General features: G+C 37.8%; 1 protein-coding gene across 1 annotated transcript in view; it reads left to right on the top strand.

The window, feature by feature from the left end:
- Positions 1 to 904, top strand: part of LOC139729007 (calcium-activated potassium channel subunit alpha-1-like) — a 28,980-nt gene extending 28,076 nt beyond the window's left edge. Inside the window, exon 2 of the mRNA XM_071639932.1 lies at positions 754 to 904. Coding sequence (XP_071496033.1) covers positions 754 to 819 — 66 coding nt within the window. The 3' untranslated portion in view covers positions 820 to 904. The remainder of the gene's footprint in view (positions 1 to 753) is intronic.
- Positions 905 to 15,637: the final 14,733 nt, after the last annotated feature.

The following is a 15,637-nucleotide window of genomic DNA, read 5'->3' as shown; positions in this document are numbered from 1 at the left end:
CCTAGAGAACTTCGACGAAAGAAGAGCTAGCAATTCGCGATTAGAGCTAACTTTCCTGTGTGTGTGTGATCGCGTGTAAAGGGTTGAAAGCGTTGAAAGCGCTGAAAGCGTTGAATGCGTCCACAGCTTCGGAAAAGCGTTCGGGGATTTCGTTGAATTCGTTGAATTCGTCCAAAATCCGTCCATGAAGTCTGGACGCAAAAAGCGTTGAAAACGTCCCCGACGAAATCAACAACGAAAAAAGCGTTGGGACGAAATTTGGACGCACTTTCGTCGGGCGTTTTCTATTGCGCGTACTGTATAAATGAAGGGATGCCAATATGTAGCAAAGTATGTAGAATTTGCTATATTGCAGAAACCTGAAGTTTGAATTGAAGCCTGTAATGTTGACTTCTACCCATGTCACGCTGAGTTTATAGGCTGCAGTATTATTGACACCTGATAAATGCATTTTAATAACAATTGCCATATTGCAGTGTGCTGTAACAAAGTCTGCTGATATTGTGTTCTGCAAGACTGAAAGCAGTTATAAAGCAGATCATTGCACCTTATTTTTTCTACTAAGTGTCAGTAAAGTAATTTCATAACAATTATAATCTGTGCATGTATTCACAAACGAAAATCAGAATTGACTGTGACATAAAGATACACTATATGTATTTTGTAATTGATGCATGATGTGTATAAATAGTTTATATGTCGTGATTTACCACCCCGCTTTCTTTTTATCCCATTCCTTCCTGCCAAATCTAGGTTGTGATTCATTTTGTGCTTAGTATGGGTTCCCTAATCTGCTATATTATAGACACTTCCAAGTAAGTATTACCCGACAATCCTTGTTCAGCATTTTCATGCATTGATCATAATCATTTCGCTTTTGCACAAAGAGACTATGGTTTCTGCCCAGACAGCAGAGTGTGTAGCTGCAGAAACTGTACACTTGTCTTCTTCTACAGGGGTCTCCCTCTATGTAGACATTTGTTTCCAAAGTGTGACAATTTAACATCATAGCAAATGACTTTGCTCTGCTGTCTAGAAACCATGGTTTCTTTTATTATAATCAATATACCCCTGCATTGGACACCAAACGCCTTCACTTGCCACTGCCCGGCCTGTAGTTGTGCGATGCATGTTTAAAATAGTTGCATTTAGGCCTGCTTGCTTTGGCCACATTTAACCATGGTGGTACTCACCTTGCTTTTGTTATGAATTCACATGTTCATTTGTGGGTCATCAATGCTCTGCCAAGCATTTTCTTTTTGTTCAAATATGTAGCTTATCAGTCATATTCATATTTATGCATACATACGCTGACATATTATCAAACTGTAATCACAGTTTTAAAAAATATTATTCATTTGTTATCAAAAGGTGGCAGTATTATAAAATCTATATCTAGAGTAGTACCTTGGTGGAGGACACAGTGAAAGTATGCACTTGAAGAATTATGAAACAGTGGGCATTCATTCTACAGATGTTGTATAACAGTAGCCCCCTTTTACATTGTTTTACTGAGAACTTGCACTTGCATGGTGTTGAATTTAAATTAATGAATCAACTTATCTTCTCATTTTCTTTTATGTTCACTACTTAATGTTGATACTTGTATGGCATCTTATGTTATTCCATTAGAAATGTTACAAGTGTATGAATATTTACGGTGAACAATACTTGTTTGGTTGCTACCATGTATTCAGGACTGCACGTAGATAATCAGCTGTTATATATTTCATCCTTTTTTTTTGCGCGCTGTGCCTAATGTTGGGAGACTTTTGACAATTGCCTCCTGTAAACTGTGATTACCGAGATTATAGATACATATTTCCAGTGTGTGAGCAAGACAAAACTCTTTGACTGCATTTTCACCCTGCTTTTACATTTTCAGGGAAAAGTCATTGAACCAGAATATTTCTTTACCGCAGTTGTGAATATTTAGGTGATACCTCGGTTACTCATATTCAGCGTGGAACACGCTGCCACCGATTGTGTAATTTTTACAAATGGTCTGCTCTCGCTGTATGAGGTTGCTAGTGTGGACAACACCTGTAGGGTCAGTTCCAGTTTACTGAGCCGAAAAATGTACTGGAAGGTCACATCTGGCTATTCCCAGAATGGTTTCAGTAAATGATAGATACCTCAAACTTTCTGTTTTGTTATTTTTGAATGTCTGTGTATGTGTGTGTACGGGGGGGGGGGGGGGGGGGGGGGGGGGGGGGGGGGGGGGGGGGGGGGGGGGGGGTAGTTGACTTTTTTTTTTTTGCATTCATCAATGTAAAGATATAAGAGTGTACCAGCTTTGACTTATATAGTTATTCTTGTATAATTGGTTTGAGACGAGTACATGAGAATATCAGTTTTAAATGCTGTGCCATTCTCTCTGTGTTTAAATATTTTGTTCAATAACCATACTGTAATTTTTTCCCCTCTGTCAAAAAGCTCATACTATTTATGTCATCATATCAGTCAAATGTTTACAATATTTTTCATGATTCATTTCACAGGAAGCAGAGCACTGTATGTTTTACATTGTTTGATCCATTTCATGGACTTTTGAGCAGCTTGTAGCTTTCCATTTTTGAAATGTCTGGAGAGGGAGAGAGAGAAAGTGTGAGAAAGAAAGTATCAATCTGTCATTATTGATTGATTCATCATGTACATGAACGTGTTCATTGCATTTTATCCATTCAAAGGTATGCAAGGGCCTGATAGAGGGTACATCTCATTCATATGAATGTCCGCAAATTATACTATTGTTCCTATTCTTCAATGAAACAATTTTTCAGAGGTGAAATAGCAAATCATATCAAACGTAGATTCTCTGGACTGTAAAAGAGAATATGAATTATAAAGCTTACGATGCCTGTCCTACTGAAAAACTGTAAATTGATACATCACTCTCTGTATTATGAAACATTATTTATTGATGTTATTTAAAAGCTTAAACAGTGATGTATGATATCAATATGATAATGACAGCCAATCAATTTTGTTGAAACTGTAGGATTTGCATCACTCCTTTTCAAATAAAAACAGTCGCTATCTTTTTATTTACTTGTCCCATGATACTTGCGAGGTACATTATAAATATGGGGGGGGGGGAATCCCTCCTCCCCCCCACCCAAAAAAAAAGCAAAGAAAAAAAAAAGCAAAGCGTGCCCATGCAGAGAGAACTGTATGCTTACTACTGACCCTCTTTTCACTCATTTCCCCACTCACCTCCTGCCTCAACCCCCTAGGTGATCGTGGTGTTCATAGTAAGCTTGGGATCATTCGTCATTTACATTCTGCAACTAAATGAGTAAGTGATTAATTTGACTGAATCGCCAACAGCAAAAAAAGAAAAAGAAATTAACAACTTTAAAAAAAAAGATCATCGAGTGAAGTGTAATTAACCCCGCGTTTCTCTCCTGTGTGGTTCCCCGATCCCTACACCCCCTTCAATGGTTCACTATTAACCGGTCCATCCGCCCCTTCATCCATTCATCTATCTGTCCATCCATCCATCCATTCATCCGTTCATGCATTTCTCCGTCATTAATTTGTCCATTCATCCATTACTTATGGTCATACATGTATCTGCCAGTATTCCAAGCTTCATTCCCGTAGAAAATCCATAGACAATGCCCCGTTTTCGTCTGGTGGCCTCTCAAATCCCAGTATTTATAGATAGAAGACAAGTTTTGATTTCTTTTATTTTGTTTATAGAGCGAGAATGGAGTCGTGTAATTCTTTTGTTAATAATTGCCTCATATTGTATCCCATACAATATAACTTAATGTACCAGTCTGCTCACATCAAGAATTGTCAAAAGTAATCAGAACAAATTTGAAATGTGGCAAAGGTAGCAGGAAAGTACAAATCATCATGCCTCAGTCAGGTGTTAAATTTGTCTGATAGGTTACAAGTGTCTATCCAAACTACACTGTATATCAAAAGTTGAAAAGCACAGAGATATTGAATCAGGCATCTTCCAGAACATCTCCATACAGGATTACTGCTAGACAATTGAATATTATGCAATTTTGTGTCTTGAGCTACCAATGCAGAAACTCTGTTGGATAGAGAACATGCAACTTATTATTCTTTCATCGTTAAGATTTAGAAGTAAGAGAGCAATTAGGTACTACCAAAATTGATCCTGATCAAAATCATATTTGATATTTATGAGGAGATCAATAAGGAACATGATGTGATAAAGCTACTGCTGAATTGCTCAGAGTGGTAATTTTGTTTTGTTTGTTTTTTTATTCAGAATGATATCTGTTGGTTTTAATATATTTGAGGAAAAATAGAATAATAGAAATAGAATAATGTCGTGTAAAGTGTTTTGAAGTACATTGTACTCTGGACAAAGTAAAAAATCAGATGGCATAAAAATTGTTAGGATTTATAGATGAAACTATCAGAAAAAAAAAGCATAGATGCCTGCACATGGTTAGAAGAGTCAGTGGCAAAGAATGAAGAGTTTGATTAGTATGATTTAAAAAAAAAAAAAAAAATTCCCAATGACACATGCTGTGTTCTTACTCTGCATGGGGTGTTCTCGCTATTGTTTCAATAGCATCTTGGACAGCCAGTGTGAACAGGGTACAGAGTTGTATGTAGTAGCCCTTGTTGGAAGAATGGTCAATGAATGTATCCTTCAGAGCCGAAACTTCCCTCACTTTGGAGTAAATACAAATAAGTCCGTGCTTGATCTCTATGTAACAGTCACTGAATAGATTAGACTACTCTTTCTTTTCCATATAATGGAAGAAGAACAAATAATATGCCAGTAAAGAACAAGATAGGAAAATGTGGAATAGTTTGTTGACTGGATATAGCTTGAATATTCTATATCATACCGTATGTTGGTCTGTTGGGGGTGGGGTGGGAGGGCTATTAAAATAAAAAAGAGAAAAGAAAAAGCCCTGAAAGGGGGGGGGGGGAGGACTTCGTTCATGTACAGTACAATGTGTAAAATCAAATCCATACAGAATATTGTAAAAACCCTTGTTTAGGCTCTCATAAAGAATTTCTTTACATGAAAAATATCACCCAGTTTTTCCCATATCTGGAAGATTATATAGAAGATGTTCAGTGGATGAAATTGATATAGGTGTACCACATTTCAAACCCTGTTAACTCCACATTCACCCTCATAGACTAGTTTTGTTGATTTTTCTTTGAGTGTGTGTCCATTGCCTGTTGTGCCGTGTTTTTTTTTCTAATTTCTTATTCAAGTACATGTACTAACATCTGTGTGGTTTATCCAACTTGTGTGATAAATGCCATTAAAGTAGAGTGTAGCAATTACCGAAACTGTACTGTGGCAGTCTTTGGTCGAAACAACTTGCCTGCCGTCATGCCGCTGTGTAACCTGTTAAAACTTGATATCTTGAATTTAGTAGCAGCAAGTGTGGACTTTGTATTAAAGTGATTTGTGTGTAAGATATATTTGTGAATAATTCCCCTACCTAATATGTGTGATACTCCAACAACTGCATGATGTGTCCTACTGTTTTTATATCAAGTAAAATAAAGTGTTACAAAGAGAGTAAAGATGAATCCCTGTCTCTAAGAGCCATGTAATGTGTACTCAAGCCGATGGAAAGGAAGTATACTCCAACTGGAGGTCATCAAACTTTGTATGGTTATTTATGCTACATTCTATCTGGTTTTTCTTTTGATACCATTGAGGATAATGCCATCTTGTGTAACTCTGGAATTCTGTTCTCAGTTCTCATGCCTCATTCAGTATACAAACATGCAGGTGGTTCAGGTTCGCCGAGAACAAATTGATTCTTTCATGAATTGAAGAATGATTGAATTTTGTCACTCAGTGGATAGAAATTGTACCTGCATTGTAACTTGCTGAAGCTGGAAAACAAAGAGAAAGAAAGAAAAAAAAAAGAAATACAATCAAAACAAACTATTGAGATCTCATGTATAATACAGAACTTTATAATTTGTGCTTTCATTGTGTAGATTGGCAATAGATATGAATTGCTCTGAGGCAGATCAAGGTTTGAAAAATGAATGTGGATAGTTTTCAAAACTGCCAAGGTGCATCAGAATTAGTTGTGCTCCAAAGGATCCTTACAGTTTCCTGAAATTTTGCTACATGAGAAAAGAAAATGTGCCACGAGCTACCTTTGAAAATATCCTTCTATGTGGATCTAGCCAAAAATGTGTATGCTGACCTGATTTCTTTAATATGTTATCCGAAGATGGTATTTGGTATTTGAAAATATATGTTTTGAAGTCTGCAGCTCAAGCTCTAAAAGAGTGAAGCATAATGAGAAATGATGATTTCTCCTTGAAAAAATATGTTGTTTTCTTTGAGAGCTGTCGGGTCCTCAGTGTCACTGGCAGAGAAAATTACAGAATTCTTAGTCTTGACGCTGCTACATGTGATACTTTGTGACAAGAATGTAGAGCTGCTTAGATTACGACTTGAGGTCATGTTGCAGGTACTATTGAAGTATGTCAAGCCTACAATATCTAATTACGGCTCATAAAGGGTAAAATAATTGCAGAAAGTATGGTGGAGGGTATACCTAGGCACTTGAGAGCAACGACCTTGCCGGGGTGTCTGCACTGTGATGTAATGAATGCTTAATTGCCCACAAAAATAATATTCATCAACCTCCCTCCCCCTTGTCAAATTACATACATGCACTTTACACATTGAAAGGCACTCCGTAGGTGATGCGGAAGGGGAGTGCAAAACGAATGATTTCAGAATGGACGAGGCCTGACGGAATAATGGTACATGCTGGGGCTCGCGCGTCCATAGGCTGGACGGAGTGTAAAAACAAGGATGTTTTTAGAAGCAGTTTGGCAAGAGTACGGCATGTGTCTTGTGGTGGCGTGTTCGCCACTTCCTTCCGGGAATGTGGAATGATTAATGAGGGCTGATTGAGGGTGGGGGGAAGGGGGGGGGGGGGGGTTGAAAGAAAAGAAAGAGATTAATGTGGCACGTGTATTCTCCGTGAAATGGATATTGTTACTGGTCTTGTAAGCTCTCCGCTATGTGCTGTCTCCTCGTAGTGAAGGAATGAAGTGAAATGAAAGTGTAATGAAGTATTTCTTAAAAGTGTCAGATTGTTAAGCATGTTCCATGGCCCGCAATATAAAGACACACAATGAAATTTTATTTCACAAAGATATTGTTGCCAGATATTCTCAAAAACAATGTTGTTACAATCCTTTTATTCAGATGTTAAACCTGTTCTCATTGAAATTCTAGAATGCCCTTTGAGTGTAGTTCAGGACTAGCAAGGTTCCCATTGGTAATATTTTATATTATAGATGTTCTAAGCTGCAAAGAGCTTTTTTTTTTTCTAGGAGAAGACCCTAGATGATGTTTTTGCCGACTTCTAACCTGTGTAGGGAAAAGAAAATCACGACCTATAGGCCATACCCCCAAGAAGTATCTTCAAAAATACCAAAATCAAGTAACTGCTCTCCTGTTTTATGTATGATAAAGTGATTTGAAACATTCTGATTATTTTCCTCCATGTGAAAACTGCAACCCAGTCTGAAGCCATTGCCGAATTGTACTAAATTGTGTCTACACACATACATGTACACACACACACACACATACAAACTGTACAATACTGTCTGTTCAGAGACACACAGAGGGATGAGCACACAGATCTATTTCTTTGTATGATTATAAAATAGCAATTAGTTTACATTTCCTCTACAAGTCTTGGGTGGTTTTTTTTTTCTTTCTTTTTAGTTCATCTTTGTTCCCTGCTCTCCAATTATGACGATACATGGAGATCTATATCAACCACATACTTTATATGACTTCAAATAATTGTTTTTTTTTTCTCTTTGTTTGTCTTGGAGGGATTTTATCAGCACTTCACTCTATCTTTAATTCATCAACTTCAAAAGAGCTGTAGAGAAATTAGTGAACAACCGGAGGTCTGTTATTGCTTCGAGGTGCTGATTGATTTACGCTGGTTCGGAACACATTTTTGGGCTCATTATGCATTCTTGCGTTTGTAGTTGGCGGAAGTGTGTGGAATTTCCTTGTGATCGATGGCATGTCAACTATGAGGTGACATGCCTACAAGTGTTCAATTTGCAAAGCATCACATCAGAGTGTTGCTGTTGATTTATTTTTTCTCAGAAGTTATCAATTTCCTTAGGCTTGTTTGTTGAGACTTGTGTTTTTTCTGTGTTCTCTCCCCACCCCCCCTTTTTTTTGGGGGGGGGGGTGGTGGATGCATTGTATATCATTTAGGCAAATACTTGGAAACTTTTCAAAATCTTTGCTTAGTTGAAATTATGATAATCATATCTGCTTTCCTGTAACACATTCAAAACGTAAGACCTGCCTTATCTTGATGTTTGATCAATCTCTGCACATTATGAAGAATTAATCTTGTTTGTTTTCTTCTTTGATAAACTGATTGGAAGCAGCTTTCAGAAGAAAATGAAAAATGCAGAAAATGTTTCTCCTATAAGTTGAAATAAGTGCATGAAACATACCCAACCAATGTCTAATGTGAGTAGATTAATGCCTAAGAGGAATATGAAAGTGCCTGTGAAATTCATGCCACCTGTTGAGTGTTACATGAAAGAAAACCAAGATTAACACAAGTATGTAAGTGTGATGTGTGGCCAGCTGTTAAGAGGCATCATACTCATGAATGCTTTCTTTCCCGTATTGCCACTATATGCTACTTACCTCTCAATTCGGAGACTGACAGAACTATTAGACAGCATAGAATCTTGAATTTTCAGTGGTCAAATTTTACTCAATTTGCATAACAAAATAATTATCATTTTTAAACATCTATTTACCAATTCTCATAACAGTATGTATACACATCTACTGAAGATAAGGCAAGACCTGTTCAACTGTTTTGGTACCTCAGAGGCAAATAATGAATGTCAGGCAATTTTCTGTCTTCAAGCCATTTGTGTTGGTAAAAAGCAAGGTCACATTCTTTTGGGGTTGTGCATGATTGAAATTATAAATTATCAAACATTAAACCTTTGATATCTCAAACTATAATGTTGAAGATTAACACGGATATGGCAACAGTTAGTTTGCTGTCATACAATTTGTGTGCCCTGTGTAGCTCCTGGAAAAAAGAAAATAACAAGCAGAAAAAAATAAAAGATAACATAGGATGTTGCCCAAAATCTCTAGGCATACATGTCAGGATTCCTGCTGCAGCCCAGATGTTCATTAGCCAACCAATTATTCAACTAATGTGAGAAAGAGAGAAAGATAAACATAATGGCCGGAATTCACGAAGGTGATACAAATGAAACCATGGTTTAAACCATGAACAAAAACCATGGAACGCCAAGTGTCGCATGGAATATTTCATTACGAAATCAGTCATTTCGTCAATGAAATGATTATTTTGTAACGAAATGACAACATTTTGTAACTAAATAAACATTTCGTCCACAAAGTGATAATTTCATTAACGAAATGGTCATTTTGTCGACGAAATGACCATTTTCGTAACGAAATATTCCGTGCGACACTTGGCGTTCCATGGTTTTTGTCCATGGTTTAAACCATGGTTTCATTTGTACCATCTTTGTGAATTCGGGCCTAAGTGTTTACCATTGGCTTAGTGCAACCATTCTGTCTGTTTCCAACAGATTTGTGTGTTCTTAGATCTATTCTGTCTGACATAGTACTGATTGTACACAGTGTATGTGGTCACAAACAGAATATATATACCCCTGACAGCACATCAGTCCTCTTGGCATAGTGTAAATACTGATATTTATGATTGATTATCCGCTCGGGTTGCACATGTCGTCATTAATCGCAGATGTTTATTTGAACATTCTATTTCCTTTTAGAAATAGAGGGGAAAAAAAAAAAAAAGGAGGCCGGCTTTGCATTACCTCTCACACGAGCAACAGTCAAGAGACAAGCTTTTCATTGTCGCTGACATGAATCGTTGCGAAAACGCGAACACCTGCCACGGTTCTTGACAAAAGCGCGAGTAATCGCCCAGATTCATCATTGTTACCGCCACTTTTACTCGCCGTGCCTATCACCAGTGCATTACTCATTCCTTTGTTCATTTCCAAATTGATATATGTATGTGTTGTGTTCTCTAGTGCCTGTCGTGCTGTTTGTAAACTGCATGCGTGTCGAATTTGCTTCTTTTTTTTTCTCTCTGCTCATTCTGTCTGGTGTTTTTTTGTACTGTTTGTTATTGCTGATTATTTTTTTATGTACCGACTGGTGTTGAAACCATTTGTCTCCATGTCTGAGCTGACAGCGAGTAAATAGCAGCTCATGCACTAGGTTTATCTCAAAGACATAATTACTTACAACAGGTGACAATTAGTTTATACATATAAAGTGATTTTGTGTTACATTGTGTGATTAGCTTTCATATATTCACAAATTAATGTATTTATTGATCTAGCTAGTTCAAAGGTTAAATCTTATGTAAGTGTTGATTTGTCTATTTTTTTTTAAGTAATGGCAGTTCAAAGGATAGTTTTATTAAGTATACAATATAGTATAAAGGAGCTTTTATTTGAAATGATTTATTAATCGCTCAGATTCCCACATATTCATGATCACATGGACAAATGTCAACCAAACTTATGAACTAGCCTGAATCTATGCATAGTGAGCTGTACATACAAGAATGTATTCATGTTTGTGCATAGCATTGAAGCTCTCTCATTAAAAAAAAAAATATTTGTGTTAAACCTTGACCATTGTGATATTGGTTCCATGTAATTGCTCTGATCCTAGTTGAAGCAGAGGGCTAAATGATTGGTGCTGTTCCATGATACACTGTAGGTAGGCCAACTAGATGTTCATTCTTATGATGTGTGACTGTATTTTCCTCCGAGATCTAGTTATGTATCATTGAATTACTGAGTAGCTTGTTCCTGTTTGAACGTAGAGTCTGTCTGAACTTTAAAATTCTAGTTCCTATCCTAGTAGCTGCACTGGAGTGTTATAAGTACAACTCAGGGCAAGCCCTCCAGTTGCCAGGAATAGCCAAGGTCATATATTTATTGAAATTGTACACAAAATATAATATGTCAGTAAAATTGAATAAAGCTGGCTGCAACAAAGGGTGCAACAAACTTTGCAACACCAAGTTGCAGCAGTATAGTTAGTGAGAGCTACTGTAGGAATCATTGAATGACATTGTTGTAGAATCACCTTGTCGGCCATCTTGATCAATTGCCAGAAGTGGCAAAACAAGTTTGCAAGATTGGTGGGTGGATGGGTGGGTGGGTGGGGGCACAACAGGTGGCGACCTTCCTACACCTACCGTGTACAGTATGTCCCAAAAAAATTACAACCAAATTTTCGCATTGATAACATCCAATATGATTAAACTGTCTAAATGCTACTTCAGGGTCTTAGAATATAACATCTTAGCTCCATTTTGCAGAAAACCCCATTCAATTTGGTTAAGCGGTCACAGAGAAATGTGAAAAGTTGTAAAGCATGTCATGAGTCTGATTCTTCCAAGTTTAGCACTTCGATGCTTTTGTGTGTGAATACAATAGACAGAACTTGGAAGGAAGAGATTCTTGACATCCTCTACAAAATTCCTCATTTCTCTTTGACCACTGAAGCAAATCGAATGGGGTTTTCTGTAAGATGTGGGCAATGAGTAATAGTTTCATACCCTGAATTTTTATTTCGATTGATTCAGTATTTTTAAAGATATCATTGCGGAGGGTCCCGTTGTAATTTTTTTTTTGGACGTATGGTACAGTGATACTAGTAATTCCTTTTCAGAGCAGCCTCATCATAGGCTGCTATGATTTACTTGGGGTAGTGCTTCAGAGTTTGTAATTCTTATTTTTTCCAGATTTGCAGAGAAGTTGTTTCAAGATCCATGGATAATTCGTGTGTAGTGGGTCAGGGCACCCATGTAAACTAGCTTGTGGTTATCAACAGCAACATATTTGTCCACAGTGCTGGTGTGGCATGTTAAGGTTAACGTTCCTTTCAATAAAGAGGTAATCGTGATATCTGCTGTGAGACCGTGTTGTCTGCAAGAGTATCATCTTGTCGTAGAATTGGCACCTCTGCATTTACGGCATATTTTGGGGAAAGATTATGTGGAACTGTTTGAATTTGTTAGACCTGCACAAACTAAGAAAAGTTGCCAGTTGGACAAAGAATCAGTGGCTCTTAATCTTCTGAATATACGTTGCCAGGATATTAAAGAGTCATGAATAACTTTAGCAATGAAGGGGCTTTTGAAAACTCTGCTGCCAAAACAAACAGTTATGAACAACAAAGGGGGTTAAATGGAATAATTCTTTAAAAACTCTACCTTATCAAATACTAACAACATTTGAGGAGTAAATGTTATGATAAAAAGACATGGCACCAAGGCACAGAAGTGTGGTTTCTAGGATGTGATTGCTCAACATTTTGATGAATATTAGGTCATTTAACCCCCCTTGTTCCCCCCGTGAAATAATAATGAAGCTTTCTTGTCTGGGTTTGACTTTCAGTCATGATTCTGACATCTTTAATTGTGTAATTTTGAGAAGTCTCACTCGACTTCTCTAAGACCATGTGGATCTTCAAAGCTCAAGTATAGCTTTGCTTTCAGAAAAATGTGATTCATGAGGAATGGGCAGAGCTTTCTTCAGACATGTATTGTAGTGGGCATGCAGTGAGGAGTGTGACTTATCTGTGGTTTCAACAATCTGGTAGACACCTCTGGATTGTTATACATTGTATGTGTGTGTGTGTGTGTTTGTGTGTGTTTATTATGATTATTTAGGGTGATTTCTTCTTTAGATGTACCTTAATACCATTTTTTTTTTTTGGTATCGTCGTAGAGTGAACAATTCAGCTGGCCGATTACCTGAGGGTTGTCCAGAATTAACCTTCAAAGGACTAGCACAGTACACATATAAAAATTCCTCTATTTTTTTTTTTCAATGTCATGTCATCACAAGCATTGCACAACTTGATATTAAGTACTTTGATATTCAATAATTTATTTGAGTAATTCTAGGTCAGACAAAGTCGATATTGAAAATGAAAAATACATGGAAATCTCCCCTACCCATGAGTGGTCATTTTGATGTCATGTTAAATTGAAAAGCTATGCCATTTTGCCCAAATGCCACTTTCATTGGCGATGCATGGCTACGTCAGCAGGCAAACAATATCCCAGTTCGGGAGCGCGGTTTGCGGGGCCGCACTGCCTGCATGCGGCAATGTACATTTTTCATTGCCCACTCCATGTATATTTCATGCAGATGTATATTTCATACTGCCCATCGCATTATGCAGGGGGGCCATTTGATATGCGCTGCCGCACTCTCTCTGTGACGAGTGCATTTCTGCAGTGGCGTCTTGGTGGGCTTTTTCCCCGACCTCTTTCTCTGCTGCAGCAAATTGGAGTTGTCGTTCAGTCCCCCCCCCCCCCCCCCCCCCAAATCTGGTGGCTATATTTTTCAAGTACGTATTTGTTACCCTTCAGCATCTTGCTTCCTTTTCTCTACCTCTCTCTTTTCTTGCTCTCTGTTGCAATAATTTTTTTGTGTTATCTCTTCTCCGGTTGTCCTTTCTGATTGATTCCCATCTTTTTGTGGTGTAAAAGTCTTCTGCCCTCTTCATCTAAACAAGAGTGCTAAACTGTACATGTGAACGGGGCCGTTCATCGCAGCAATGTTGTCTGCTTCCCCTCGCCACAGTTACAGACAACTCCGTTGGCCGTGTAGAGCTAAATTTGAATTAAAATGACATTGACTCTCTTTGGTTGGTTCTGACATAAAGGTTGAATATCAGAGGCCAATTATCTTTTGGTTCAAATATTGATAATTTCTGAGAGAAATGTTTCATATCTCAAGATAATGATGATTATTATTATTATTATTATTATGATGGTGCGTGCAGTAGTAATACTTAGAATGATATAAAGGGCAATGGTAACAGTGATAATAGTAATGATACAAAATAGTGATATTTATTCTGTGTAATCTCGTTCAGGGTTACCTAGTACTATTCTGCCACAGGACGTTGTAACTACAAGTCCTCCAGCTGTGGCAGGCATCCACTGTAGTACAATGTATGTACCTATGCCTCGGTTGAAGACATTGTCGCTATTGCATTCGTGTCCCAGGATGAGTGCACCACGCTGGATTTGAACTCGGGGGGGATCCTTCTTTGGAGCCTCCAAAGCCATTTCATTCCTCCGTACCACCAAATCTTGTAGGTTGTGGGGTGGTGCACCGGCTGGGGAGTTACACTTCGATGGTTTGACATGGCTGGTCGATCTCAAAAGCATCAAGTTGTGATTGAAGGTATCAATAATGCATGTTTAATAGATAGCTAATCACCCAGAAACACTGATTAGGCTTAAAGATATTCACACACTCACAGACGCGCACAAGCACACGCGCACACACACGCACAATAGCACTTAGAGCATCACATACTCATGCGCCTTATGTTCACATATCATTATTGAGGGCTCTGGATTGAGCTAGAAGGTTACACCTCCTTGGGCTGAGGATTGCCAACACATCATGCTGTTACAACTGGCGTGTCTCCCTCATGAATAAATAGTTACAATCACGCATCCTTTCGCCACACTTCCAGCTGCTGACCGCAAGAAGCTAAAGTCCAACTTTTACAGTGAATGGGAAGCTACTGGATGAGACATTTTGCTGCTATGCAACAATATTCTCAGTCTTTGTTTGCAGAATGATGGGCATAATGTGCAAAAAGAGACATGAAGATGTGTGAATTTCCATCAATACTTTCTTTATTCATATTAGTCTACTATTGTAGTATCAGGAATTCTTACAGCGTATTCATCTGGAGTGGGTAGCTCATGAAACTTATAACCAAAACTTTTAAAAAGATTTATAACTTTGCATGGACTTCAATTGCCCGCTTTTCCCCAAACTTTCCCATCGTATTTTGCCGGTCTTTCCACATTTGCGAGCTCTGCACGCATGCAGCGGAAACCTCTCCCTGTGGAAAGTGCCGGCTGCTTTTTCCATTTAGAACCAGCTAGTTTGTTGTCGAGGTACGTAATGTATTAGTTTCTTCACATTTCATTTCATTTCATTTCATTTATTTCCACATTAAAAACAACAATCATTACATTTCAAGTCATAGTATAAACATATTCATTGTGGGGGACCAATTAAAGCCTTTCAGGCTTGTTGGGAATAGGCCCCAAAGTAAATACAAGACTTTCTCAACTTACAATATATAGATACAAAATATATAGAACACAAATGGTGCACAATCAAAGCAGGATGAAGAAGGAAAAAGAAGAGAGTAAAATACTGGCAGAATATACAAAACCATGTTGCTATTACATACGGAAAGTGCGTCTAAAATTGTTTCTGAACTGCTGTAATGATTTGTAGGTTTTCAGTTCTTTTGGTAAAGTATTCCACAAAATGGGACCTTGATAAAAAATTGTTGACTTGGCTAATTCGGTTCGATAAAGGGGAGGATGAAAATTTTGTTGGTTTCTTGTATTATAAGAGTGGATACTGCTGTTGAGATGAAAACATGGTTGTAAGGGGGCTGGTAATGCACCAAATAAATACTGTTGCATAAAAATTCCTGTTTGGAAGGAGATTATATCTTGAATTGGTAATATATTCATTTTTTTGAATAATGCAGAAGTTT

This window comes from Diadema antillarum, unplaced genomic scaffold, assembly GCF_040938485.1.
Source record: "Diadema antillarum isolate AM-2024a unplaced genomic scaffold, OU_Dant_1.0 seq00000214_RagTag, whole genome shotgun sequence".
Taxonomy (NCBI): domain Eukaryota; kingdom Metazoa; phylum Echinodermata; class Echinoidea; order Diadematoida; family Diadematidae; genus Diadema; species Diadema antillarum.
This window is presented reverse-complemented; position numbering and strand designations above follow the sequence as displayed.